Source organism: Brassica oleracea, chromosome C5 (genome assembly GCF_000695525.1).
Source record: "Brassica oleracea var. oleracea cultivar TO1000 chromosome C5, BOL, whole genome shotgun sequence".
NCBI classification, from domain to species: domain Eukaryota; kingdom Viridiplantae; phylum Streptophyta; class Magnoliopsida; order Brassicales; family Brassicaceae; genus Brassica; species Brassica oleracea.
This window is the reverse complement of record NC_027752.1, coordinates 43,853,855-43,878,336: the sequence shown is the minus strand read 5'-3', so window position 1 is coordinate 43,878,336 and position 24,482 is coordinate 43,853,855. Positions and strand designations below refer to the sequence as shown.

At 37.1% G+C, this 24,482-nt stretch overlaps 9 protein-coding genes across 9 annotated transcripts; 5 read left to right on the top strand and 4 right to left on the bottom strand.

Moving 5' to 3' along the window:
- Positions 1-1,978: 1,978 nt before the first annotated feature.
- On the top strand, positions 1,979-6,637 carry LOC106294378. Its single transcript, XM_013729932.1, has 12 exons — positions 1,979-2,312; positions 2,534-2,643; positions 2,956-3,018; positions 3,105-3,285; positions 3,390-3,494; positions 3,591-3,721; positions 3,815-4,328; positions 4,429-4,494; positions 4,717-4,793; positions 4,874-5,149; positions 5,235-6,264; positions 6,355-6,637. Exons 1-12 carry the CDS (start codon positions 2,049-2,051, stop codon positions 6,526-6,528), a joined length of 2,991 nt encoding a protein of 996 aa, XP_013585386.1. The 5' UTR covers positions 1,979-2,048; the 3' UTR covers positions 6,529-6,637.
- Positions 6,638-6,699: 62 nt separating this feature from the next.
- On the bottom strand, positions 6,700-9,486 carry LOC106294379 (asparagine--tRNA ligase, cytoplasmic 2). The gene is made up of 7 exons (XM_013729933.1): positions 8,797-9,486; positions 8,470-8,715; positions 7,794-8,375; positions 7,542-7,727; positions 7,390-7,454; positions 7,170-7,299; positions 6,700-7,083 (listed from the first exon to the last, which is right to left on the bottom strand). Exons 1-7 carry the CDS (start codon positions 9,232-9,234, stop codon positions 6,838-6,840), a joined length of 1,893 nt encoding a protein of 630 aa, XP_013585387.1. The 5' UTR covers positions 9,235-9,486; the 3' UTR covers positions 6,700-6,837.
- Positions 9,487-11,538: 2,052 nt separating this feature from the next.
- LOC106294246 lies at positions 11,539-12,033 on the top strand. The gene has a single exon (XM_013729815.1). It carries the CDS (start codon positions 11,641-11,643, stop codon positions 11,935-11,937), a length of 297 nt encoding a protein of 98 aa, XP_013585269.1. The 5' UTR covers positions 11,539-11,640; the 3' UTR covers positions 11,938-12,033.
- A 117-nt stretch (positions 12,034-12,150) lies between these two features.
- LOC106294475 (putative lipid-transfer protein DIR1) lies at positions 12,151-12,672 on the bottom strand. The gene has a single exon (XM_013730036.1). The coding sequence runs from the start codon at positions 12,661-12,663 to the stop codon at positions 12,349-12,351; it is 315 nt and encodes a 104-aa protein (XP_013585490.1). The 5' UTR covers positions 12,664-12,672; the 3' UTR covers positions 12,151-12,348.
- A 2,781-nt stretch (positions 12,673-15,453) lies between these two features.
- LOC106292690 lies at positions 15,454-16,542 on the bottom strand. The gene is made up of 2 exons (XM_013728332.1): positions 15,986-16,542; positions 15,454-15,672 (listed from the first exon to the last, which is right to left on the bottom strand). The coding sequence occupies exons 1-2, from the start codon at positions 16,436-16,438 to the stop codon at positions 15,610-15,612; spliced, it is 516 nt and encodes a 171-aa protein (XP_013583786.1). The 5' UTR covers positions 16,439-16,542; the 3' UTR covers positions 15,454-15,609.
- A 1,115-nt stretch (positions 16,543-17,657) lies between these two features.
- LOC106292564 (2Fe-2S ferredoxin) lies at positions 17,658-18,407 on the top strand. The gene has a single exon (XM_013728176.1). It carries the CDS (start codon positions 17,703-17,705, stop codon positions 18,174-18,176), a length of 474 nt encoding a protein of 157 aa, XP_013583630.1. The 5' UTR covers positions 17,658-17,702; the 3' UTR covers positions 18,177-18,407.
- Positions 18,408-20,414: 2,007 nt separating this feature from the next.
- LOC106293836 (calmodulin-like protein 3) lies at positions 20,415-21,290 on the top strand. Its single transcript, XM_013729472.1, has one exon. The coding sequence runs from the start codon at positions 20,611-20,613 to the stop codon at positions 21,070-21,072; it is 462 nt and encodes a 153-aa protein (XP_013584926.1). The 5' UTR covers positions 20,415-20,610; the 3' UTR covers positions 21,073-21,290.
- A 321-nt stretch (positions 21,291-21,611) lies between these two features.
- Positions 21,612-23,192, top strand: LOC106292788 (protein FAR1-RELATED SEQUENCE 5). Its single transcript, XM_013728442.1, has 3 exons — positions 21,612-21,760; positions 22,298-22,737; positions 22,954-23,192. Coding segments are annotated over exons 1-3 (645 nt in total). The 5' UTR covers positions 21,612-21,759; the 3' UTR covers positions 23,158-23,192.
- Positions 23,193-23,583: 391 nt separating this feature from the next.
- On the bottom strand, positions 23,584-24,449 carry LOC106292789. Its single transcript, XM_013728443.1, has 2 exons — positions 24,350-24,449; positions 23,584-24,278 (listed from the first exon to the last, which is right to left on the bottom strand). The coding sequence occupies exons 1-2, from the start codon at positions 24,355-24,357 to the stop codon at positions 23,693-23,695; spliced, it is 594 nt and encodes a 197-aa protein (XP_013583897.1). The 5' UTR covers positions 24,358-24,449; the 3' UTR covers positions 23,584-23,692.
- Positions 24,450-24,482: the final 33 nt, after the last annotated feature.

Below are 24,482 nucleotides of genomic sequence, written 5' to 3'. Positions count from 1 at the left end.
AAACTGAATTTGAGATAATAGAGATGATATTAGTTCAAACATTCTTTCATTTAACAATCGATTTAGCTACATGAAGATCACATTGGTTATACATTACATCGTTAAGAGTAATAGAACGGATCGATGACGTGGATTTCATTTCCTTCGAACTACTGACCTTATTGGGCCTTTATTGGGCCCATATATCACCAAAAGTTCGTATTGGGCCCTAAATACTACTACTTCACACCTCTTAGATTCCAATTAAGTTGTTGACGAAAATGGTTGTGTACTTCTTGAACCTTATGAAAAAACATATATCCTCAGCTCTTTATTACCATGGGAGAATAATATATTGTTGGCGAATCCTAAGTTTGTCTGAATCTCTTATTATAGGTGAGGAGATCAATGTGCCGCATAAAGCATGTGCTGACAGAGAGAGAGCGATTGAAGAACCGGATCCCAGAAGATCAGCCGAGATGAAGAGAATGGTCAATGCTATGTGACCCGTTGTGCTTGCTTCTTTTTTTCAACCCGAGCAGTAAACTTGAGTCAATTCGCACTAGGGATTAAGTAGTAACAAAATCGTATTGAAGAATAATTGGTATTTGTCCTTTGGAACTTGGTCTATTGGTTGTGTCTGGCAGTAGAAAATGTTTGTTCGGTAGCTATATGCAAAGTTTCTGTAAAACCGTGGTTGGTGTTTATTTTCGTCAGTAAAATATATTTTTTTTTGGACAATCAGTAAAATATTTAAACGTTAAAATTTGGTCACTAGTATGTTGATAAACCGGCTACAACAAACCGAACGTAGTCACTGCTTACTACCAAACTTAGCGAGTACAATATTAAGAGCATTTCCCAAAATAAATTCTATTTTGAAGTTTCCAAAACTCTATATTTGAAGTTTAAAAGTGTTCTTCTCCAAAATCAAAACTTCAAATCTAACTTCAAAACTATTTGTATTTTATAATATGGTCCTTATATTTGTTATAACTAATTTGAATTCATAAAACTTTTGTAAATAACTAGCACATTTATAAACATATTACAACAATATTAATTAATAAAATATTATATTAAAATATAAAATTTTAAACAAAATAACTTAATTAATATTAAACTTCAAGCAAAATATCATATTATTCCATAAAGTGATTTTCGTAATGCATATATGATCTACTAGTGCATTTCGAAGTAAAACTAGCTCTCCTCATTTTTAATTTGTAGATTAGAGATAAAAAATGTTGAAATCTGGAGATATTAATACTTGTAAATACATTAGATCAGAACAAGAAATGACAAGAGAAACATAAAATATTGCTAACAAACTAACTTTTATCGATGATATTAATGCTCATGAATATATTCAATATGAACAAGAAAGAATTGTACGAAAATACATCTTCATCAACAACAACAACAACCATCTTAAATTACACAAAAAAAATTAGACAATATTTGGAAATTTTGAAGGTTCCAGATCAAACTTACCTGACTATTAGTGTTGTTGTAATATTTAAATATGTGTAATAGTTATGTCTTTGTAATTTTTTAAAAGTTTTTTTTGTATATTTTGTTATCTAAACCTAGTTTTAAATATTTTAAATATTTTTTTAAATTTTTATTTAATTTTATGTGTAAACTTAAATTTTGTAAACAAAACTTAAAATATTTATGATATATAATTTTAATAAGGATTAAAATAATAGACAAAAAAATATTTATGAATTATAAATGTGATGTGTAATTATAGGAATCAAAATACAAATAAAAATATGAAATTTGAAATTCATATTTGGAAAGCAAAAAACTCGTTTTTTGGAGATCTATTACCACACTATACCCATAACAAATAAATGAACGAGTCCGCGTTGGCAACTCTACAAAACATGGGCCTAAAGCCCAATAAGTAATATATCAACCTACACGGCCCAAAAACGTAGACAGTTTCTCAACTATTTAGCGATGGAGGCGCATATTCCACGCGTATTTCGAATCCCGACGACAGTTATCGCGTCGTCGAGTTTCGATCTGTCTCTAAGAGAGCATAAAGTATAGACAGAGCAATGGAGTCGATACAGAGCCGAGTGGAATCGTGGATCAGAGACCAGAGGGCGAGGTTCCTACGCGTCTCGTGGGGACCACTCCAGTGGAGGTTCCGGTGGCCACCGTGGAACGGAGAAGATGCCGATCAGAGGGTCAAGATCCGGCGCGAGTACGAGAAGCGCAAAAAGCAGATTCAGGATCTTTGTCTCGCCCTCAAGTCGGAGTCGGTCGAAGATTTACAGGATTTGCTCTGTTGCATGGTTCTGTCCGAATGTGTTTACAAAGTAATTAATCCTTAACCCTTTATATAATTAATCTTAGTCTCAATTGATTTAGAAGGCTAACACTTAGTATTAGTTAGTTACAGTTAAATGTTGATTAACTAATATGTTCTGTTAGTTAGTTAGTTAGTTAGTTAGTTAGAAACTCTGTTTTACGCTATTGCTTCAATGTAGAGGTTTTAATGAGAAACTCTGTTTACGCTATTGCGTTGTTGTTCTGATAGAGACCTGCAAGTGAGATGGTTCGAGCTGTAAACAAATTTAAAGCAGACTTTGGTGGCCAATTCATTTCCTTGGAGCGAGTTCAGCCTTCATCAGATCATGTCCCTCACAGGTTTTGTTTCACATCTCTTAGTGGTTAGCGAGATTTTTGAACTTCTTTTAATGTTTTTTTTTCTCTCTCTCTCTAGTTTGTATTTTACATAAATTATTTTTGGATTTTTCGAATCATGGTTGCTTTAATATGGATATGCTTTAGTTTTGACGAGTCTGTATCAGCAAAAAGAACAATCTCAATGTATACATTTGTTTGTTAATAGATTCCATATGCAGCTTTCTATTGAAATTTATAAAATTAAATTTTGTTCTGTTTTCTACTAGATGGGTGTGGTTCCTAATACTCTAGCTGAAACTTACTTAAATGCAGGTATCTACTCGCTGAGGCTGGTGATACTTTGTTTGCATCCTTTGTCGGAACTAGGCAGTACAAGTAAGTCTTGGAGTTTCTATTTCATTGGAAAAAAAAAATAGATCGAATGTAGAAGATGTGTTTTTTCATTCATCGGTGTGTTCTAGGGACATCATGGCCGATGCAAACATACTTCAAGGTCACATATTTCAAGATGATGTCGCAGAGGATGAATGCATGGCAGCTCTACCAAGCGATTCACAGAAGAATAACGGAGAGGGTCTGCGGAATCCTCTTGATTCAAAGGCTAAGCAACGTAGAGATAAGCCTAAACCTGCTGCACATCGGGTATGCTTTTGGTGCTGTGTATCTTCAGTACACTATTATCTTATGCATGTTTAAAATTAAGTTATTATTTTTCAAAACTAACCCCCTCCAATTTTAATAACTAGGGATTCTTGGCTCGTGCTAAGGGGATACCTGCTCTGGAATTATATAGACTTGCTCAGAAAAAGCAAAGGAAACTTGTATTATGTGGACATTCACTTGGTGGAGCTGTAAGTTTGATTGATATCACCTTTGGCGTTCATTGTCTACATCTGGCTTCTCCTTATTGACTCCTTGGTTTTGTATTTGTACTTTAACTTACATAGGTTGCTGCGTTAGCTACACTCGCCATATTGAGGGCTGTTGCTGCCTCTTCTACAAAGAAAGGAAGTGAAAACATTCATGTCAAATGCATTACCTTTTCCCAGCCTCCTGTTGGGAACGCTGCGTTGCGAGAGTATGTTTTTTTGGAGTACTAGTTAAACACACGGCTGGGCTTAATCAGAGCACTCTCATATATTTTTTTCCCTTACTTTGTTTGTTTTTGCAGTTACGTTCATGAAAAAGGGTGGCATCATTATTTCAAAAGCTACTGTATACCTGAAGATTTAGTCCCTAGAATCCTCTCTCCTGCATACTTTCATCACTACAATGAGCAAAGAATATCAATGGCTGGAGAGGCATCAGAGGCGGAAAAGACAAAAGGCAAAGAACAGGAGCAGTTAGTCATCGGTGTTGGCCCTGTTCAGAACTCATTCTGGAGGCTTTCAAGGCTTGTTCCTCTTGAGGCTGTTAAAAAACAGCTGGATAGGTATAGAGGAAAGAAAGAGGATCCTGCAGAGGAATCTGTAGTGTCGTCGGCTCCTAACGAGGACGTGCTTATGGAACCACAGTCTCTTGAGATTGAAGAGGGTGGGGATGGTATATCTCTCAAGCCGTTGCCAGATAGTGGCAACGGGCAAACGGTTAATGGGAAGAGTGAAGGAAAGACCGATTCGTCCAATGGGTTTGGGAATAGCTGGCGCAGGGTTCCTTCTTTACCTTCTTACGTACCATTTGGAGAGGTAGATGTTATAACTTATACATAAATGTGATAAGCTTTGGTGCTCAGTGGAATTGTGGTTCCTTCAAAACAGCTTACTAAGTTTACTGTGCGTATCACAGCTATATCTCTTGGGAACTGCATCTGTGGAATCACTTTCAGAAGGAGAGTACTCTAAATTAACATCGGTACGACCTTCCTTTGCTTATTAATCTCAATTTGTGAACGTATCCGAACAGTTCAAGGCATACTAGAACCAAGTCGGTCTGGTTTTTGGAGCTCTCTAACTAGCTTTAGGTGGTTAGTTAGAGATGCCATTTGCACGCTTATCTTCACATTTAGGTTGTGGTTGATGATGACCTTGAGGTTCTCTTATTTGGTTGCATTTTTTTTGGCAAAGATATTTTCAGGTCAGATCAGTGATTACCGAACTGAGAGAACGTCTTCAGTCACATTCTATGAAATCCTATAGGTCTCGCTTCCAGAGGTAATAGATTCATACATAGGCTGGTTTCTTTAGCTTTGGTATGCTCTTCACTGACATGCCTTTTTTTTTTCATTCTGTAGAATACATGACCTCTGCATGGATATTGATGGATTCTTCGGAGTGGATCAACAGAAGCAGTTTCCTCATTTACAACAGTGGCTTGGGCTTGCTGTCGGTGGTAGTGTAGAGATCGGGCATATCGTTGAATCACCGATCATTAAAACCGCCACTTCTGTGGCTCCTCTTGGCTGGAATGGCGTTCCTGGCGATAAGAATGCAGAACCTCTGAAAGTTGATATCACTGGTCATGGGTTGCACTTGTGTCCCTTTGTTCATGCACAAGTGAATGGCAACTGGTATAATAATCTGTTGATCACTTTTTTTCTCGTCTTTTATTTGATGATGATAAGTATGTGTGATACAGTTATTAACTCTCTTTAGGTGCTCAACAACTGTGGAATCCTTCCCTTCAACACCTGCCTTTTCTTCAGATAATGTAGAGCAGACGGAGCTACAGAAAATTAGAGTGACCATTGGAGCTCCTTTAAAACGACCTCCAAGCAATCAGATAGTTGAAGATCCTTTAGTACCTATGTTCTCCTCTGTCGATTCAAACACCGGTTTGGTGAAGGAAGAAATCAGTTTAGGATTTTTCCAAGAGGACAAGTTTGTTCGTCCCGAAGGTTTGGAGGACTTGTATATATTCTGTACTAGTGATTTCGCCACTGTGGCTAAGGAGGTTGAGGTCAGAACACGGAGGGTGCGGTTACTCGGGCTTGAGGGTGCTGGTAAAACCTCTCTCTTCCGGGCCATACTGGGCCAAACCATGCTGAGTTCGATGACCCATGTGGAGAATCTGCAGATACAGTCCGATGTTCAAGACTGTATCGTTGGTGGTGTTTGCTACTCCGACACAGTGGGTGTGAACCTGCAGGAGCTGCAGCTAGAGGCTTCTCGCTTTAGAGAAGAGCTATGGAAAGGAGTTCGCAACCTAAGTAAAAAAATAGATTTAATCATTCTTGTGCACAATCTCTCTCACAGAGTACCACGCTACCAGAACTCAACAACACAACAGCAGCAGCCAGCACTTGCTCTTCTGTTAGACGAGGTGAAGTCCCTCGGCATCCCTTGGGTTCTAGCCATTACAAACAAGTTCTCAGTGAGTGCACATCAGCAGAAAACAATGATAGAAGCTGTTCTTCAGGCGTATCAAGCGTCACCAAACTCAACCGGAGTTGTTAACTCTATCCCTTATGTTATCTCCGGCTCTGGGAGCTCCTCGTTGCCTTGGGCAGCTGTGAACGCTGGTAATGAAGGATCATTAGGCGCTCAGAAGCTGATATTCGCTCCACTCGACCTTGTCAAAAGGCCTTTTCAGAGAAAAGACACTGTGTTTCCAGTGGACGGTGTGAGTTCCCTTTGCCAGCTTGTCCACCGCGTCCTTCAAAGTCAAGAAGAAGCTTGCTTTCAGGTACCTTCACTCTCCTAGCTTGTTGAAAGTAATCTTGTAGATGTCAATGTAATAATGCTCATGTCGCTTCAATGTTTATATAACTTTCAGGAACTTGCTAAAGAGAGACTGTTGGTGGAACTAGCCAGAAGCCGAGCCGTAGATGGTTCACAGGGCAAGCCATCGTCGATGTCAGCAGCAGCTGTGGGTGCTTCACTTGGAGCAGGTCTTGGTCTTGTCTTAGCAGTTGTAATGGGTGCGGGTTCTGCTTTACGAAAGCCCTGATTGTACCCAACGAACCATTGAATCTGTTATCAATATAATATTTAATATAATGTACATATAGTTCCTTTAGAGCTGGATATTAAATTCATGATTTCACCATTTTATCTGATTCAGTGAGGCCATTTGCTCTAATCCTTGACAGATTGCAAGTTAGGACTGCTAAGTATAACCTTGATAATGCTTTCTTCCAAAATATACAATCTTCATAATCATAATAAACATTTTGGGTTACAATTATTTTTTGCGCCAAGTGTGATTACATAGATTACATAACGATGTTGTGTCTCTACATAAAACCTTGAAGCTGCTTTAGTTATTTGCTTTGCCCCAACTTCTAGGGAAAGGAACTGCGTCTTTAATATCTGGAAGTCCTGTGGCAAACAGAAGCATATGCTCCATTCTTAAACTTATTCCAGAATGCTTCACTGTCCCATGCCTCCTTAAATCTAAGTACCACTCGTACTTCTCCTTTGTTGTCAATCCATATTCACTGATTCTCGCATCCAAAATCTCAAACCGTTCTTCGTTTTGGCTCCCAGTGATCACAACCCCAACCTGTAAAAGTTGAAGATTTTTGTAACATTCTGCAACTTTGAATTTCCTAATTTTAGAGCAAAGTTTGGTTTGCTTCTCTACTCCACCTTTGGTACGACCAGATCAAATGCTGCTACAGTCTCCTTATCGTCATTCAACCGTGTGTAAAACGGTTTAACCTCTTTCGGGTAGCTATGTATAATTACACAACCCTTGTAGATCTCATCAGTTAGGTAACTGCAACATTATACGTTGCACACCAATATTTCAAAGCCAGATCTTGAGAAAAAGACTTAAACTGCAATCCTCATAGGCAAAACATTATACCTGAGATGCTCCTCTGTTAAAGCAACGCCCCACTCAGGCTTGGTTTCGAATGTCCTAGTGGTTGCCTGTTTGTAGAGATTGAGATCATTATGACATAGAAACACAAATTAGTACGTAGTGAATGAACTATATGGGATTTGAAGGTGTTTCACCTTTTGTAGAACACTAATCGCTTCACTATAAGAGAACCTCAAAATAGAACTAGACGCTGTTGCTTCAATACGTATGGTGATGGTCTTATCTACTCGTTTAGATATGAATTTCATGTCTTCGTGACGATTTTCCAGAAGATAATTACACAGGAACTTGAAGAATTCAGCAGCACAATCCATAGCATCCTGTAACATCCAAATGAAACAAGTTAATCACTGAGTGGCCTTTATCAAAATCAATGTTGATCTTACATCTAATTCAGAGAAAGCTATCTCAGTCTCCACATTCCACATCTCAGCCAAATGCCTTGTACTGTCGATTTTATCAGCTATGAATCTCGGTCCAAAGGTATAGACTTTTCCAAGTGCAGAAGCATAGCTCTCAAGATGAAGCCTCCCAGACACAGTCAGATAAGCCTCACAACCAAAGAAATCTTTCGAGAAATCAACCTTCTCAGGTTTGATCAGAGTTGCTGATGCCTTTGGTCTTTGTTTCATCTCAAGCTGAGATGCAAGATCGCTCGTTTTCTTCAAGTCGTGTACGGCAGCAACCACAGCTTCTCTGTTGCTGTCAGTCCTCTTAAGGTGGTCAATTAGCCTAGTCTTCTCCTTTACCGCAGCCTTAACTGTGTCAATGCTGACTCCATCTTTTTCATTGACATGTTTCTTCTCCTCTTTATCATCATCTTCACCTAAAAGAGTAGTGACTCTAAACATCTCGCCAGCTCCAGTGGTTGTGATGACTGGTACTTGAACATACTGAAACCCATTGTTTTGAAGAAACGTGTGGCTCGCTAAAGTTAATGCACTGTGGACTCGAGTCACCGACCCAACCTTCACCAACAACAGAATATAATCTAATATCAGAGACAAAACCAGCTGTCTGAAAGATTTCACTATAATAAAATGTTGAAATATAGTTTTATACCGTAGTTGTGCGGGGCCTGAAATGAGAGTGGTCTCTAAGCATATGGAGAGGAAGCTGTTTCTTGGACAGTGGATACTTGTCAGGATCCACTGTTCCTACATGAAGAAGCTTCTCTGCTTCAAGCTCAATAACGTGTTTTGCAGAAGCAGCCAATGGTTGTCTCAACACACCTTCTGCAACAATACATGTCCCTAGAGACATAAGCTGAGTGGCTGGAACACTCGACAACACAGAATCAACAATAACCTGAGAAAGAAATAAAAATAAAAATAAAAATTTAGCTCTCATTGGCATTTCATCGAACAACTTATGTGCAAAAAACTTTACCTGGAGAGTGGAGACGGAGGAGCCATCATTGATCTGGAAGTGAATTATATACTCCGGCGGTGACGAGGCCTTCTGACCGGCGAGGTCGTGTTTCTCGAAGATCGGGTAAGTCTTTCCGCCGCCGCTCAAGACATCGAAAACTTTTCTGAAAATATTCATCTTCGAGTTGATTATCTCCGTGCAGCTGAAGCTGGGCGTCGGAGAAGCCTGACTCCCGCCGCTCGACGGCGGAGGGACGAAAACCGGCGGTAAAGATTCTTTCTTTACGGCTCTAGAGGACTTCACCCATCCACCGACGACGACCCTTTTCTCGACGAAACCTGCGCCGCCGTCGCTCCGTTCGAGGAGAGTCTTTAACTCGACTCGGTTCGAGTACTTTGACAAGGGAATGAGATTCGGAGAGGCGTCTTCATGATGGGTTTTCCCGTGGGAATCCATTTTGGGTTGTTTGTAATTTCCGGTGAATCGGAAGGAACACGAAGAAGAGAGGAAGATTTGAGAGTGGAGAGGTTACTTGGATTGGGATAATCAGAAACGAAGAAGATATTATTTATAAACATGATTACTTGAAGATAAGTTTGATTGAGAGAGGAGAAGAGAAATTAGAGGAAGCTTAGATCGTTGGGAGAGGGAAAAGGATTGCTTGTTTTTCTCTTGCGGAGAAACAGAGAGAACGACAAGGTTTGGTCTTCTTAGATTCGCGGGAACTGCGTGAGAAGATGATGATATTAAATTTTAAACCTTAATGCAAACAACATTTGTAAACTTTAGGCCCAAATGGCCCAATAGATACCCGTTTAGATTGCAATCCGCCACTTAATATGAGGTGTGTATATATATTGTGCCTCAAAATTATTATGATTTACAAAAATCATATTCTTTTCGGTTTAATCCGCCGCTTAATACCGAAAATTAATACTATTATTATGATTTACAATAATCGTATCATGAAATATATTTATACTGCAATTGCGCGGGATGAATGTTATATATAAAACTAATTTTTATCTATTATTATTTATTTGTATTCATTTACTATGTATATGATTAAATTAGAGTAAAGACATACATCAAAACAATACATATTGTTTATTTACGATACGTTTTTGGTAAATAAATCAAAGCAATCATTTTATTTATTTTAGATGGCATATAACTAAATTTTAACGACATGGACATAGATATATAGTATATTTTAATATAAATATTTAGTATTGAGAATTCATACTCATATGATAAACACAAAATTTCTAATGTGCAAATTTTTTAATGCAAAATTCAAAATTAAAATATTAAGGTTTCAATAATTTTTCAATACAAATTTAGAAATTATCATATTTAAGTCTTTTCTATGTTATATAGTTTAATTTTAAACTATATTAATATATAATATGAATGTCTAGTAAATGAGACTTCATATTCATACGATTTATGATCATTAATTGTATCTTGTTATTACCAAAAAATGTTAAATCATTGATCACAAAATTTTAGTGTGAGACATTTAACGTTTTTAATAATTTATAGTCGTTTTAAAAATTTTAAATATATCATATAAGAAAAAAATTAATTTTTTATTATATGATTAATGTGGTTGTTTAATATATTTTAATAATATAAAATTAAACAAAAAGGAGCTAAGATACAAAAATTATTATCAAATATTTATTATTCATAATCATTGATTGTTATATATACGTTAATTATATTAGACAATTCCGTAAATTTTATTTAAGAAAAATGCGAGAATATTTTTTTGTATACTATTTATCAATTTAATAGTTATTTTAATAAAAAGTATAATATAAGTTAAGATGGACCAACCTATTTTGCTAAGAATTCTGAATTTCATTATCGCGGTGACACGTGGTTACAAAACAATATTGTAATTTTCTCAATTAATATACAAAGGATTGACAAATGTATTATCTTAGTTAAAAAAAAATTTGTTGTGTAACTTTATATGCTTACATATATTTTGACCAAAAACAAACACTAGACGACTGGTTGTTTCGATTGTAATTATGTAAGATCTTGTCAGTAAGCAGTTGAAAGACAAAAAAAGGAATATGAATGGGGACGGGTCACATGTAAACTGCAATGATGGTTACCACGAGGCTACATAACCTAACTAAAGCACACATTATTAGATACTGAACCTTTTTTTGATAAAAATAGTATACTCTCCAACTTAACGTAGACTTGAGGTCTAGAATTCGCAGACGAAAGCAACATATTTAATATATCGAAAATATCGCAATACCCTTAACTAACCTCTATAGACTATAGGCTTCTCATATAATGGCCAATGATTGAACAAATGCCAATATCTAAGTTTCCAGCTTAAAGTAATGGAGAATTTGTGTAAGTAGCAGGAATCGCTAAGGCGTTAAACGTCAAAGAAAATCTACCAACTATGAAACTACAAAGTCTAATGAAATATGTTGAACACTTGTGCCATAACCCATAAGGCGATCATATCAAGAAAAGTTATTTTTATCATCTAAAGGACTCAAATATATCCTCTATTATTAGGCATTTTCTTGATCACTTTGAGTTAGATCTAATCTTAAACTTGTTTAGTATAGTATAATAATATGAGATGGAAATAGAATATTTTCCAAAAGGTTAACCTCTCTCCTACTCACACATAGGCCTTAATGATGCTCATAATCATTGCCTCTTTCAATGATTAAAATCTCTTTGATTCCAAGCTTTACACATCATCCATGATCACTCAGTCACTTCTCCTATTTATAAATCCATGCTCAAGAACTTGCATACTCAGAAACCCAAAGCTGAATAGTAAATCAAATCAGAAAGACAAAGAAAAAGGAAGAAAGTATGGTAAGAAGAAACGCAGTTCATGCCACTTCAAGTCTTCCGTCTAGGCTTTGGTGGCCGCAGCAACGGAGGAAAGGAAAAAGGGCCGTCGTGAGATTAGGAAACCGGCGACGAGGATTCTTTGTGGGACAACCGCGGACGGTGGTGCAGAGATGGAGGATGAACATCGGAAAACCAATGAAAATAATGAGAAATATCATTTTGGGAATGATCTCAAATGGTGGAAATGTTAAGTTCTTTGATGCTTATCTTTGGTCTTTACCGATTTTACGTCCTCAGTTGTTTCCACTATGCTGATCATTTGCTACACAGAGTTCTAACTGTAAAACTGTAATATTTTTCTTGTTTTATCTTTCACCCCACTTTTGTATTAATCTAAATAATTGTCTTTATAATAAAGTTTTTTGTGCCAAATATAAGAAGGTATAATAAAGTTTTCTTTTCATGCTATTTTTTTTTCGAAACACAAAAAAGGAATTGCAGACAATGATTGTCTTTTTCAGTCTTGCACTAACTTTTTTTAGTTGCAAACATGCGAGTTCTACTCCTACACATGCAAGCATGATATATGTTAGTCGACTTCTACTTCTACACATGCAAGCATCATATATATAAGTCTGAAAGTTTCTTCAGTCTAATTAAAAACAGAAACAAATCGTGATTTTCAAGTAAACATATTACAAAACTTTGATAATAAAAGGTAGAGAATTAGTTACACGGAGGAAAATTGGCAGAACATTTTCCAGGTAACTGAAGTGACAGAGTGCGGTCAACACCAGAGATAGGTGGTCCCTTGGAAAGAGCACATAGACAAGGTTGACCAAGCCTCTTGATGGCAGCGCAACATAGCCCGTTGGGAGACAATGTGCTAAACGGCGCGACTGATGGTCTACACGGCACGAGTTGAATCAAAGCCGACAAAAATGTTCGACCACATGGGTGTGCCGTCGCCTCTTCGATCAGGACTGCCTCGACCAAAACCATAATCAATATGACTGTTTTAAGAACGTGTGAGTTATTCATTCTAGTAACTTATTTTCTAGTTTTGAAAATGTTTGAAAAGGTGAGGCTTATTTATAAGCTGTACGTATAAAAGTAGGATAGTGCAAGGAGAATGATCGCATGAATAACCTAACGGAGTTGAATTAGATAGATCATGAAACTTGTGGTTTATTTGATGTTTATATGTTCATCCAAGTCACGGGTCTTAATCATCACCTTAAACTAAATATCTCACCATCCAGGTGTTGACCTGGTGGCATTATCAGCTGTGTGACTCTGTTCTAAACTATGTAATGTGTTATTAAAATTGGTATTGTTGCCACATTGACGAGAAGACAAACAATAAAAACCGAAACATCTCATTGTCTCACCAGTTTAAACTGATTATCCCTATTTTTATCTCCACGTTAAACTATTAATTCCTGCTAATCACATACGTCCCAGAAAAATAGTTAAGAAGGTGGCTGAGAAAGTGATAAATGACAAAATCTCTCATAACTGGACTAAGTTTGCGCAACTGTTTCATTGACACCCCCTAGTAAATTCAGACAGTTACTTCCGAAGCCAAGCTGGAGACAGACTTGACTTCAGCTTGATGATGGTCAGGGTTTTATAGTTACACGCTTTATTATGTCACAACTGATTGGACTGTAAGAACTCTAGGGGATCACTTTTACTAAAAATAAAGCAACCAGATATTCTGTGAAGATGAAATGATTGTTCTATGAGACTTATTTGGCTATATATAGGATAATATCTGTTTAAAGTTTAAACAATAGACAACCAAAAATAATACAACATTCATCACCTCACATCACTGTTATCATCATCAATCACTCGAACCAAATATGGACCATTCCCTTCAACATCTTTCTCCAAAACAAACCAGATCTTGTTTCTCTCCCATCTAATTTCCGCTCAAGAATATAAGAGCATCCTTATCCCAGAAACCTTAACTGGGTCTCTTATTTTTTTTTAATACTTTTTAATTGTAAAAGTGAATTAAGAGACTGGATTAAGAGACTCGAAAATTTACTTGCTTCATTGCAAGTCTCTTATTTAAGAGTTCTTAAAAAAAAAAAAATTAATTAAACACCAATTTTTTTTTTCTTATTAAACTTAAATTTTTTCTTAAAACATAATACAAGCTAACTCTATATTCAAGTTCTTGATTGAAAAACTTACAAAAGAACCAAGCACAAGGGTATGTCCAGTTGATCAAGTTTCAACAAAGAATATATTCAAGTTCTTCATTGAAAAACTTACAAATTTTAATTAAACACCAAACGGTGGTTCTGCATATAAGCGTATGTCCAGTTGATCAAGTTCAACAAATAATCTACTTGGAGATGTTGAGCCAAGACGTACCTGCCACTACATGAATGTGTGTATAAAGTTGCGTTGCCATCTGCAGTAAGTAAAATTGAGTTTCCCATCTACTTCAGCTTAGCTACAGACACAAATACATCTACTCAGGGATATACACCAAAGAACAACATCTGAAGCACTGTAAAAATGATCAACAATTTCATACAAGACTCCAAAACACTTGAACATGTTGTAAATCTGACATCAATATTGCTAAAGGGGACTAGAATCTAAAGAAAATGAAAGTGATAAGTCATTTACCTATTTTCTTCCAGCTCTTGCCATTAAACTTACAAACTGCTTGTCTCAATGTCTCATCCTGCAACAAGTAAATAAAGCTCTCATCTCAATTCCAAGAGAGTGATCCACCACAGGTTTTTTATAGAAAAAAAGTAATGAATACGGAAGAGGTCCAGCCGCCTTTGGCTTGCCTTATAGGGCCACTCGTCCTCCTGGCATAACCAAAAACAATTATCAAAATCAATCTCATATAGAAACTAAAAGCAATTGCAATTAACAGTTTGGGAAAAACGAGTTGATGTGATTCAAAGTTGTAAGCTTTCACATACAAAGAAGAAGTAAAGAAAGCTCTCATCAGAATCAAAGTTGTAAACTCTCCCTTCACCAAAACAAATATCACAAAAAAAAATAGCTATCAAATTCTCAAAGTATATCAGAATCAAAATCTAGAAGCTTCCTATGATCTAACACTACAACAACAACTAATGACCAAAGGCATAACAACGATTCCATTCAATCGAATCCTTAATTGCGCAATTATGTGTGTTCACGAGATGAATCTAGAGACCAGAGAGGGAGCATAATAAGGTCGAAAACGGAGTGGTGATATCAGAGAGAAGAATCGGCGACGATCTTGATTCCATGGCATGCATCAACTCCAACCTGATTCTCCACGGAGGCCACCGTTACATCCGCGCCGCCTCGCCGCAGCACATCGATCATCACCACCGCTTCGAACGGCTCGGTACCATGCGCAACGGGAATCAAGAGACTAGAGCACGAGAAAAGCAATCATCAGAAGAAAAAAAAGAACAAAACTTGAGGAAGAGAAGAGAGGAGAAGGTACAAGAAACGTCTCCTATTTAGGAGAAAGAACAACCGTCTCTTGTTTTAATTGATATTTTTCTTTTTCTTTTTAATTTCAATTATGGTAAGAAACTCGTCTTAAAAACCAGCGATAATGATGCTCTAAGAGCATCATTAGTGGACGCTCTGTTAAAAAAAGTTTCTCAAGATTATTATATTAATTTCTTTAAGTAATTTATTTGTATAATAAAAATTCTTAACAATAAATGAACTCTGTTCAATATAAGAAGGACACGTTGGTTTTACGGTCTCTTGATTATTGATGGGAGTACCGTCCCAAAGAGACGTTTCTATTAAAACTCTAAGAATGCAAAATACAGAAACAAAACTGGAATGTGGAGGTAAAAGAGTCAAAAGAATTTGACTTTGAATCAAGCTTTTTAAGATTTGAGACCAAAAAGAACAGTACAAGAATTTTGATGAGAGGACAATCTGTCTATCTTTGTGGTGGTGTATAGTATAACAACATTTCTTAAATAAAACTCTCCACGGCTAAATATCGTTTCTCCCAAGAGTTTCATCTACTCGATGCAATGACAACACAGAAGATTCAACCTGCAAACAATAGCCATTCTAGTTAGACACATTAGTTCGTCTACATTCAATGAATCTGATCAAATCCAAACACTCTCAAACCCCACATTAAACTCTTTAGAGACAAGTCTTCAACTTCTAAATAGACAAGAACAAGAACGAAGTTGTGTTCAAAAAAAAAAAAAAAAAGACAAGAACAAGAACAAGTCCACATTGAAAACCCTCAAAGATCTTGCAACTATACAACTAAACAACAATTGAACTAAACTACATTAAAGCTATAACCCATCCCAAAGACTCAGACTTTAACCGGCAAAATCTAACAAAACCATACCTCATTTTCACGACGAACCGCGACGCAATCTCTCGGCGTCTCGAACACAGACAAAGAGTACTGCTTGCGAACGACACCAACGTCGAAGTATATAAGCCCCGAGCTCGGGACATCGACACGGATCCCTTTAACCGGAAACCACAGGAACAGATCCTGAGCCGATATTCCCGACAAATCAGTTACGTTAGCAGAGCTCAGCGTTCCGGTGATATTCGTGTCGTAGCGAAGCTCCGTCTCGTACTTGGCGTCGCACGACTGGTTCAAGTAAACGGAGAACCGTCCCGTCTCGCCGTCGAAGGTGAATTCCGTCACGCCTTTAGGGAATATCCCCGACGGGAGTCCGTTGTCCTGGAGGATCTTGTAGATAGTCTCCTCCTCCTCTTCGGAGGAGGAGATCGAGATCCCGGCAACGAGGAAGAAACAGAGGATCGAGATTTGGAGGATACGAATCATAGCGTTGGACCACTCGTTGGATTCTCTGATCTGTTTGTTCGTTAGGATTAAACTAATGAGGTTTAAGCAGAGGAGGGAGGAGAAGAAGAAGACGACATTTTGGTGACAGCTTGAAACAGAGTGGATCAAAGTTTTATTTGTCTAATTATTGATTGGGGGGGGGGGAGTGATCCTCTGCTTCTCACGCCATTGATAAGTCGACGAATGAACGAGCGCCACGTAGGCTATATAGTTAAATGTGGGTAGTTTAGGTGGACCTTATCACATGGGAACAAAAGAAGGGCATGTGTTTTTTTTTTTAGAGAGATGCGGCAAGTATGAACGTAGTTTTAGGTTTTGCGTCTTAAAAGCCACGTAACACATGCGACAATGTGATGCTTTTATGTAATGACTTTATTGTGCTTTTTTTTTTTACTCCAGAATTTGTTGAGCGTTTTATGTTGAACAAATATACTGACTGAATGATCTTTTTGTAAAAGCGTCTGAAGATACGTCACGATCAGTCGATCAGAGAGACTATTCATAGTCCTTTAAGATCGCAATGACACTGGCATAGTCAAAGTTATCTTGACTTGAGAAAAATAATAATATTGCTTAATTTTGGCAAAGTAAACACCTAGAGTGTATCTAAACTTTTTTTTTTGAATTGAGAGTGTATCTAATCACCTCTATATTTACTTCTAAATGTTATTATAGAAGAAGATCTACTCTAATTCACTTCTATTTAAAAAGTGTTATTGGTTTATATATTTTGATTGATCTAGAAATTCATATAGTATTTATAAATCCAAGTAAAATATGCAAATCCGGAAGTTTTCCCTCGGATTTAAGTCTTTGTATTTTTAACTAAAAAATCCAAACAAATTCATTCAAATCCATTATAAAATCAAATATATTAGTAAATCCGTACGATTAAATAACACTTGATTTGATACAGAATTTATAAATCATTAAACCAATAACACATGATTTTATTAAATCCATTAAAATACAACAACCAATAACCTCTACTAATAGCAATCTAAACTAAAGATTGCTTTCTTTCTTTTTTTGTTTCTATATTAGGAAGCAAAACTCACTGGAAATAATTTTGGACCAAATAAAATTTGGATTTGCCACTTGAACCGGTTCCTCAAATTACTGGGCCTGTAAATATATAAGTGGGCTTTATGTAAGGCCCATTTTCAAACTAGCTTTTCACTCTTACTTTCCCATAAACACAAAAGAGTTCTTCAACGACGAGATTGAGAAACGAGGAACGACGATGGCGACGAATCTCCTGAAATTCTCCTCTCAAATCCGCCGCCTCTCTCCACTCACCAGATCCCTAACCGTCCGCACCTCCGCCACATCCACCGGATCATCAGGATCGAAGAAAGTCTCCGACCGAATCGTCAAGCTCTCCGCGATCGATGCCGACGGAGACAAGAAGGACATCATCGGCCTCTCCGGCCAGACTCTCCTCCGCGCGCTCACCCACACCGGCCTGATCGATCCGCTGTCGCATAGGTTGGAGGACATCGACGCTTGCTCGGCCGAGTGCGAGGTCCAGATCGCTGAGGAGTGGCTCGAGAAGCTCCCGCCCCGTACCTACGACGAGGAGTACGTGCTGAAGCGTAACTCGAGATCACGTGTGCTGAACAAGCACTCGCGTCTCGGGTGTCAGGTTGTGTTGACGCAGGAGCTTCAAGGTATGGTTGTGGCTGTCCCTGAAGCTAAGCCTTGGGACATCCCGTAAGGTGTAGTAGGTCCCTGAGTCGTTCTCTATTTGTTGTTGTTTTTTTTTTTTTGCGTTATTGGGAATAAATGGATTTGTGGAAAGTTCAGGCAGATGATTATGATATTGAATCTGTGATCTTCCTTTTGAAACTTTATTGTAATGTGGTTGAAGAACTTGCTTGTTTTAAACGATTCCCTGCTTCTGAGTATGGGTTTGCCATTTTAATTGAATATTGCTTTCTTGGTTTTATTTTCGTCTATTCTTGAATAAACCTTGTACTCCCTCCGTTTCATTTGAATTGTGAATTGTCGTTTTAGAGCACATAGATTAAGAAAACAATTGATTCATTACCGATACAACACCGAAGTACATTTCAACCAATAGAAAAATAGATAGGAATATAAATTCTTCTTTCCTTAGATAGATGATTTCTGATTATGGTGTTATATCTAAAGATTGATAAGAGCAATTTTGAAAGTTCAGGAGCTTAACGAATTGTGCTACATGTTGTTATAAGTTTTGGTGGTTTCTTAGGCTCAGTTCGCCAAGTAGTTTAGGCATAACTAGCACTAGATTATGAGAAGAGAGCGTAGAGAATGTTGTGCCTCGTCAGAACAGGAAGGAGATTCTCTTTACAGATCATATAAATCAACCTTCTCGGTTTCAGTATGCTTTAGAGTGGTGTTTGGCGTATCAGTATGGTTAACTAGCTCTATGCGTCTTTGGTGAGGCTGAGATAATCATTATACGACTTTTGAGCTTTAGAATTGCAGATTCTGCTTTTAGGGAAAGGAAGAAGGTAGAATGAACATAGCATCTTGGTTTGGTAGATTGTTTGGAGCCTTGCAAACTCTGTTATAGATTAGTGGTTTTGTTGTATAGACGACAGTTGGAATTATGCATTTTGTTATTAACTGGGGTCACTGGACGATTACTCGAATACTAACAAAAAAATTGCTTAGCTTTCAAAATTATGTTAAGTTTTAAACTTCACAAGCGCATGATTATCAAAGTCATCATACGTTGTTTAGTTGAGAATGAATCAACGTTAGATATGACCAATAGATTCATTTTCAGATGTATTGTTACTTTGTCAGTGTTCTCATCATGTCTCCTTTGGGCCTGCTTCGTGTGTCGCTAATAACGGGCCGAATTGAAATTTGGTCAAGTCAAACTCGAACAACTTTTAAGCAAATGGATTTGAATAGGGGAAACCAATCTCTTTAAACCAATCTCCAATGATTTATCATATTTTTCATTCTATAATAAAATTGTGATATATTTTAACGTACTATATTTTAAAGTGAAAAATAGAATAACGAACAAAAAAAATTTTAAACTCATTTTTTATTATTATAGAATGAAAAATAAACTACAATTAAAATATTTTACTATAAACTCTATTTTAAAGTAAAAAATAGAGTAGAATTAAAAATGCCCTTATAATAAGTTTTCGAATAGTGATAGAAACCATTCTTTGTGTGAGTGAATCAGATAAATGTAAATTATTAAATTTTTAATACTTATGACTGAACATATACATATTTAGGGTCACATACATTATATGATACTCCGCCAGTTTCAGTTTAGTTGTTGTTGTAAAATAAAAATTTTCGTTTTAAAATAAGTATCATTATATAATTTTAATGCAAAATTTGTTGATTTTATATTTCACTCTATTTTTCTATTGGTTAAAATGTGGCTAGGTATATTGGTAATAATATTTTCATTTAGTAAATATACAAATTTGAATGTTTTTTAATTTGTGCGCACAAATCTAAAACGACAATTAAAATGAAGGATTAATTATTTTGTTAACCAAGATTTTCAGTAATTAACTATCTAGCTATTAAAAGGTGATTAAGACCTGACTTTTTTAAAAGGCTTTAATAAGTGATTAAGACCTGACTATTTTAAAAGGCATTTTAATTGTTTTAGTTAGCTATTCTATTTCTGAAACAGCGTGGTACATCAAGTTTCCCAATAAATAAACATATATATAGATATGAACTCACTTCGAATAAAATCACATCTAGTATAAGATAATATAAATCTTAAAAAAATGAAACAAACATTTTCAAACTGATAAGCATTTGAATGAAACTCCGTTTCTGTAACCTGAAATAACTATCCTAACTGTTTGAAGGTCATGGTGATGATATTAAGAGAGAGTGTACATTCCGTGTGTATCTATCTATAGATAGTCTTCTTGTGTATCTTTGAAGGACAAACAAAACTATTTTAAGACCAGTTCAACAGAAAACTGGTGTGCAGACCACGATCGCAGGTGTAATGAAAGTTTCTAAAATGGCAACCACTCCTTTTTTCTTTAAGAACCAGTCATTCTTTCTCCAAACCCTAATCTCTTCTTCTCTATAAACTCATCTTCTAACTCTTGTTCTCAATCATCCTCTTTTTCAAAGCTTCCTAGCTAATAAACCCCAATAAAGAGATGGATCAAACAGAGCTTTCCCGGATATTCCAAATGTTCGACAGGAACGGTGACGGCAAAATCACCAAACAAGAGCTGAACGATTCGTTAGAGAATCTCGGAATCTACATCCCGGACAAAGACTTGGTGCAGATGATCGAGAAGATTGATATCAGCGGCGACGGGTACGTGGACATCGAAGAGTTCGGAGGGCTGTACCAGTCGATCATGGACGACAGAGACGAGGAGGAAGACATCATAGAGGCGTTCAACGTGTTTGATCAGAACCGTGATGGGTTCATCACGGTGGAAGAGCTGAGATCCGTGTTATCTTCCTTGGGGCTCAAGCAAGGAAGAACCCTAGAGGATTGTAAGAGGATGATAAGTAAAGTGGATGTTGATGGAGATGGGATGGTGAATTTCAAGGAGTTTAAACAAATGATGAAAGGTGGTGGATTTGCCGCTTTAGAATCAAGCTTGTGAAACAAACAAATGAAACTCATTTTTGGGTTAGGGTTTGAGATCAACATCATTGTTTTTTTTTTCCTCGGAATGATTAGGGCTAAACCTCGAAAGATAAATTAACAAAATGGATCAAGCTTCGTTTTTGAATGCTTCTCCACAAAATATTGTTGATGGATTTGCTATGTGGGATTTTGAAAACAAACATATATAATTTTGATTTTGAGGATTTTACGTTGTTGAGGATTCTTTTATTTATTTGTAATATATGGTTGTGAATTGTGATGCACGTCACTTGTTAATTACTACTTTTACGCAAATAAGATCATGCCATGCATAGAACATAATGCGATATAAACTACATATGTTTTTAACTTGTAATCTGAAAAGTGAAGAAAAGAAGAGAAGCTATGAACTACATGATGTTTTGAACTTGTAATCTGAAGTCAAACAAAAAAAAATTTAGAAACTACATGCCGTTTCTCACTTGTCGTAGACCAACGGATGAAGTTCACGTGCTCCACCTAAAAACCAGTCATCATCAACCGTACAAGAAACAGAGAGATCTGCGACTTTGTGTTCTATTGTCGTCTTCTTCCTCAACACTTCCCTTTCTTTCCAACTCACTAAACTAACTTCAGTTTCACAGATCAACAACTTTCTCTGTCCAATTATATCTCTGTCTGAAGTTCCCTAATCTTTCATCCAAGTAAGTGCTTCACTTGAATTTCCCTTTCTATCAATCTTTTATTGAAACGTTTATAGGGTTTTAGCTCCCTTTTGTCTAAGTTGCTTCCTTTTGTGAATTAATCTGCTTCAATTAAAAAAAAAAAAAAACTGCTTCAATATAATTCCTATGGATGAACCTACTTTGGTGTAACGTTTGATCAAAAGTCGATGAAACTGCTACTCTCTTCGTACTTAATTAGGGTTATAAATGCTTATATATGTTTAGGGTTTCTGTTCTGCATGGCCGAATTTTAGAATTTGAAGACCATAAATATTTATTAAGAACTTTAATAAAAAAAAAAATTCTTCATATTTATGTTGTGTATAATCTTCAAAAAATTTGGGCAACCAACATTAATGTTTTACTGTGTTGTGTCCTGCTCCCGCCATGTTCTTAATTATTAGTTCAAGCTTTAGAAGTTCAGTGGGAAAACTCTTAGGTTTGATATATTTAGGACTAAACTGTTGCATCTTTTGTCATGTACTGAACTTGTTTAATTTATGTGTTGTGTGGCAGTGGAGGGGAACCTTTTACGTGGAAAAGACGTAGTAGAGACGATGGAGAATATAGTAACAGAAGAAGCTTCTTCAGTTGTGGAGCCTTTCATTGGTATGGAGTTTGAATCAGAAGAAGCTGCAAAGTCTTTCTACGACAGTTACGCTAAAAGCACTGGTTTCGTTATGAGAGTGGATGCTTTCAGGAGGTCAATGCGAGACGGGACCGTGGTGTGGCGCAAACTCGTGTGTAACAAAGAAGGGTTCCGTAGATCAAGACCTAGGAGAAGCGAGAGCAGGAAGCCTCGTGCTATAACAAGAGAAGGATGTAAGGCTTTGATCGTGGTGAAGAAAGACAAGTCCGGAAAATGGATCGTCACTAAGTTTGTGAAAGAACATAATCATCCTCTCTTGTCTCTACTTGCTAACGCTCGCCGGAGTTCACATATCTCTCAATCACCGGTACGTTCATACACTTCCCCTTTAGGGTCATCTCTCAAACATTTAGTAAGAACTTAAATAATTGAATAATTTAGAGACCTATATTTATGTATATAAAAAAAATCTCTTAAAATTTTATGGGTCAAGGCTAATGTTTCACTGGTCTGTGCATGGCATAAAGCTTGTTCTGTTTTATGTCTCTGAAAGATGTATCTTTGTATAAACAAACATTTTCAGGACGAGAAAGACGCAAAGATTAGGGAGCTTAGCACAGAGCTGAGCCGAGAGAGAAAGCGTTGTGCTGCGTTGCAACAGCAACTTGATATGGTCCTAAACGTGATGGAAGAACATGCTAATCATCTCTCTGTCAATATCAATAATGTTATCCAAAGTGTAAAAGAAATAGAGTCCATTACTTTCACCAAATCCCTGATCAGCTGAATAAAACAACAAACTCACAACTCGTTTGTGGTTCATAAAAGCCTAACATCAAATTATCTTTAATACCTAGAGGTTTGAGGTCGAAACCCTTAATCTTTCAGGTACAAAACCACAGCATGTAATATTTGTTCCTTTCCATTTAAATCAGGGACTTTGACACAATGATCATGGTTAGTAGTTAAGCTATTGACTTCTAGTAATAATAATAATAACCTTAATTTATCCAAAGTGTTAGAGAAATAGACTCCAACACTTTCACCAAACCCCTCGGCTGAATAAAACAACAACACACATCTTAATTTGTGTTTCATAAAAGCTTAACATCAAGTTCCTCGGATTGGAAGTGTTCTTCGGAATAATTTCTCGTCCCATCAGAACTTGAACTTGGTCTAGTTGTATGGATAGTCGACAAAAAAAATAAATAAAAATTTAACATCAACTTCTCTTGATTAATTTGTCATTTTGATTCAAACCAGAGAACAAAAACAAAAAGAGATAAAACTTTGTTCTTGGATGAACTGATTCGAATCAAGATTCAGTGCCAAAAAGCGTAAAAGGCAGTAGAGATATAAACCAACAGAGCAGAGGAAACCAGCGTCACAAGCGTCGCAACCGCCTGAACCGCAGATTTACTACCGCAAGATAGCAACCCCAAACGGATCTGAATCACATTAACCATAGAGAGCATCATGAACAAACAACCCATCACAGATCCAACCGCAGACGCCATCATTCCCCATCTCAGCACCTTGATGTTGATATGCGCCCTGAAAATCTCGTCCACGTCTTTGCTGTTGAGGAGGTTCAGCGCGAGCTTGAGACCCTGAGCCACGAGGGAGGAGAAGAGGAAGAAGCTGAAGGAGACGACTTCGAAGACCAGCAGCTTCTTCGCCACGTCGTCGCTCGCGTCGCAGTTTGACCGCTGCTCGAGGCTGTGCTGTCCCGGGGTGGCTAAGGAGAGGCCGACGAAGACGGCGATTGTGAAGAGGGAGTTCACGTTGACGAGCCCGTCGAGTGCGCTTACGTGGACGCTTGTTGTGGCGACGGAGGAAGATGCCGGTGACGTCATTGCGACGGCGGGTTCGACGTTGGTCGGCGTGTACTCGATTTTTGGCTCAGATCTGCTCGGGGAAAGACGAATGTTAAAGAAAGGTAGATTTGAGTACGGAGAGAGAGAAAGGGTAAAGCTTACTCTGCCATTGAAGAGTCTATTAAGTTATGCTTTTGTTTTTGGTCGGAGAGATTAGATGGAAAGAGAGATTGATTGTCTTAAAAGAGACTTTTTTTTAAAAAGACTCTGTAATGACGCACTTACTCGTCTCTGT

Coding starts and splice junctions, on each gene's coding strand:
- LOC106294378 (XM_013729932.1), top strand. CDS start 2,049: ATGGAGTCGATACAGAGCCGAGTGGAATCGTGGATCAGAGACCAGAGG. Junction 3,019..3,104: donor GTCGGAACTAGGCAGTACAA/GTAAGTCTTGGA, acceptor GGTGTGTTCTAG/GGACATCATGGCCGATGCAA. Junction 4,329..4,428: donor CTTACGTACCATTTGGAGAG/GTAGATGTTATA, acceptor TGCGTATCACAG/CTATATCTCTTGGGAACTGC.
- LOC106294379 (XM_013729933.1), bottom strand. CDS start 9,234: ATGGATTCCCACGGGAAAACCCATCATGAAGACGCCTCTCCGAATCTC. Junction 7,455..7,541: donor CGATTAGTGTTCTACAAAAG/GTGAAACACCTT, acceptor CTCTACAAACAG/GCAACCACTAGGACATTCGA. Junction 7,084..7,169: donor TTGATCTGGTCGTACCAAAG/GTGGAGTAGAGA, acceptor CAACTTTTACAG/GTTGGGGTTGTGATCACTGG.
- LOC106294246 (XM_013729815.1), top strand. CDS start 11,641: ATGGTAAGAAGAAACGCAGTTCATGCCACTTCAAGTCTTCCGTCTAGG.
- LOC106294475 (XM_013730036.1), bottom strand. CDS start 12,663: ATGAATAACTCACACGTTCTTAAAACAGTCATATTGATTATGGTTTTG.
- LOC106292690 (XM_013728332.1), bottom strand. CDS start 16,438: ATGATTCGTATCCTCCAAATCTCGATCCTCTGTTTCTTCCTCGTTGCC. Junction 15,673..15,985: donor CGGTTCGTCGTGAAAATGAG/GTATGGTTTTGT, acceptor TATTGTTTGCAG/GTTGAATCTTCTGTGTTGTC.
- LOC106292564 (XM_013728176.1), top strand. CDS start 17,703: ATGGCGACGAATCTCCTGAAATTCTCCTCTCAAATCCGCCGCCTCTCT.
- LOC106293836 (XM_013729472.1), top strand. CDS start 20,611: ATGGATCAAACAGAGCTTTCCCGGATATTCCAAATGTTCGACAGGAAC.
- LOC106292788 (XM_013728442.1), top strand. Junction 22,738..22,953: donor CACATATCTCTCAATCACCG/GTACGTTCATAC, acceptor AAACATTTTCAG/GACGAGAAAGACGCAAAGAT.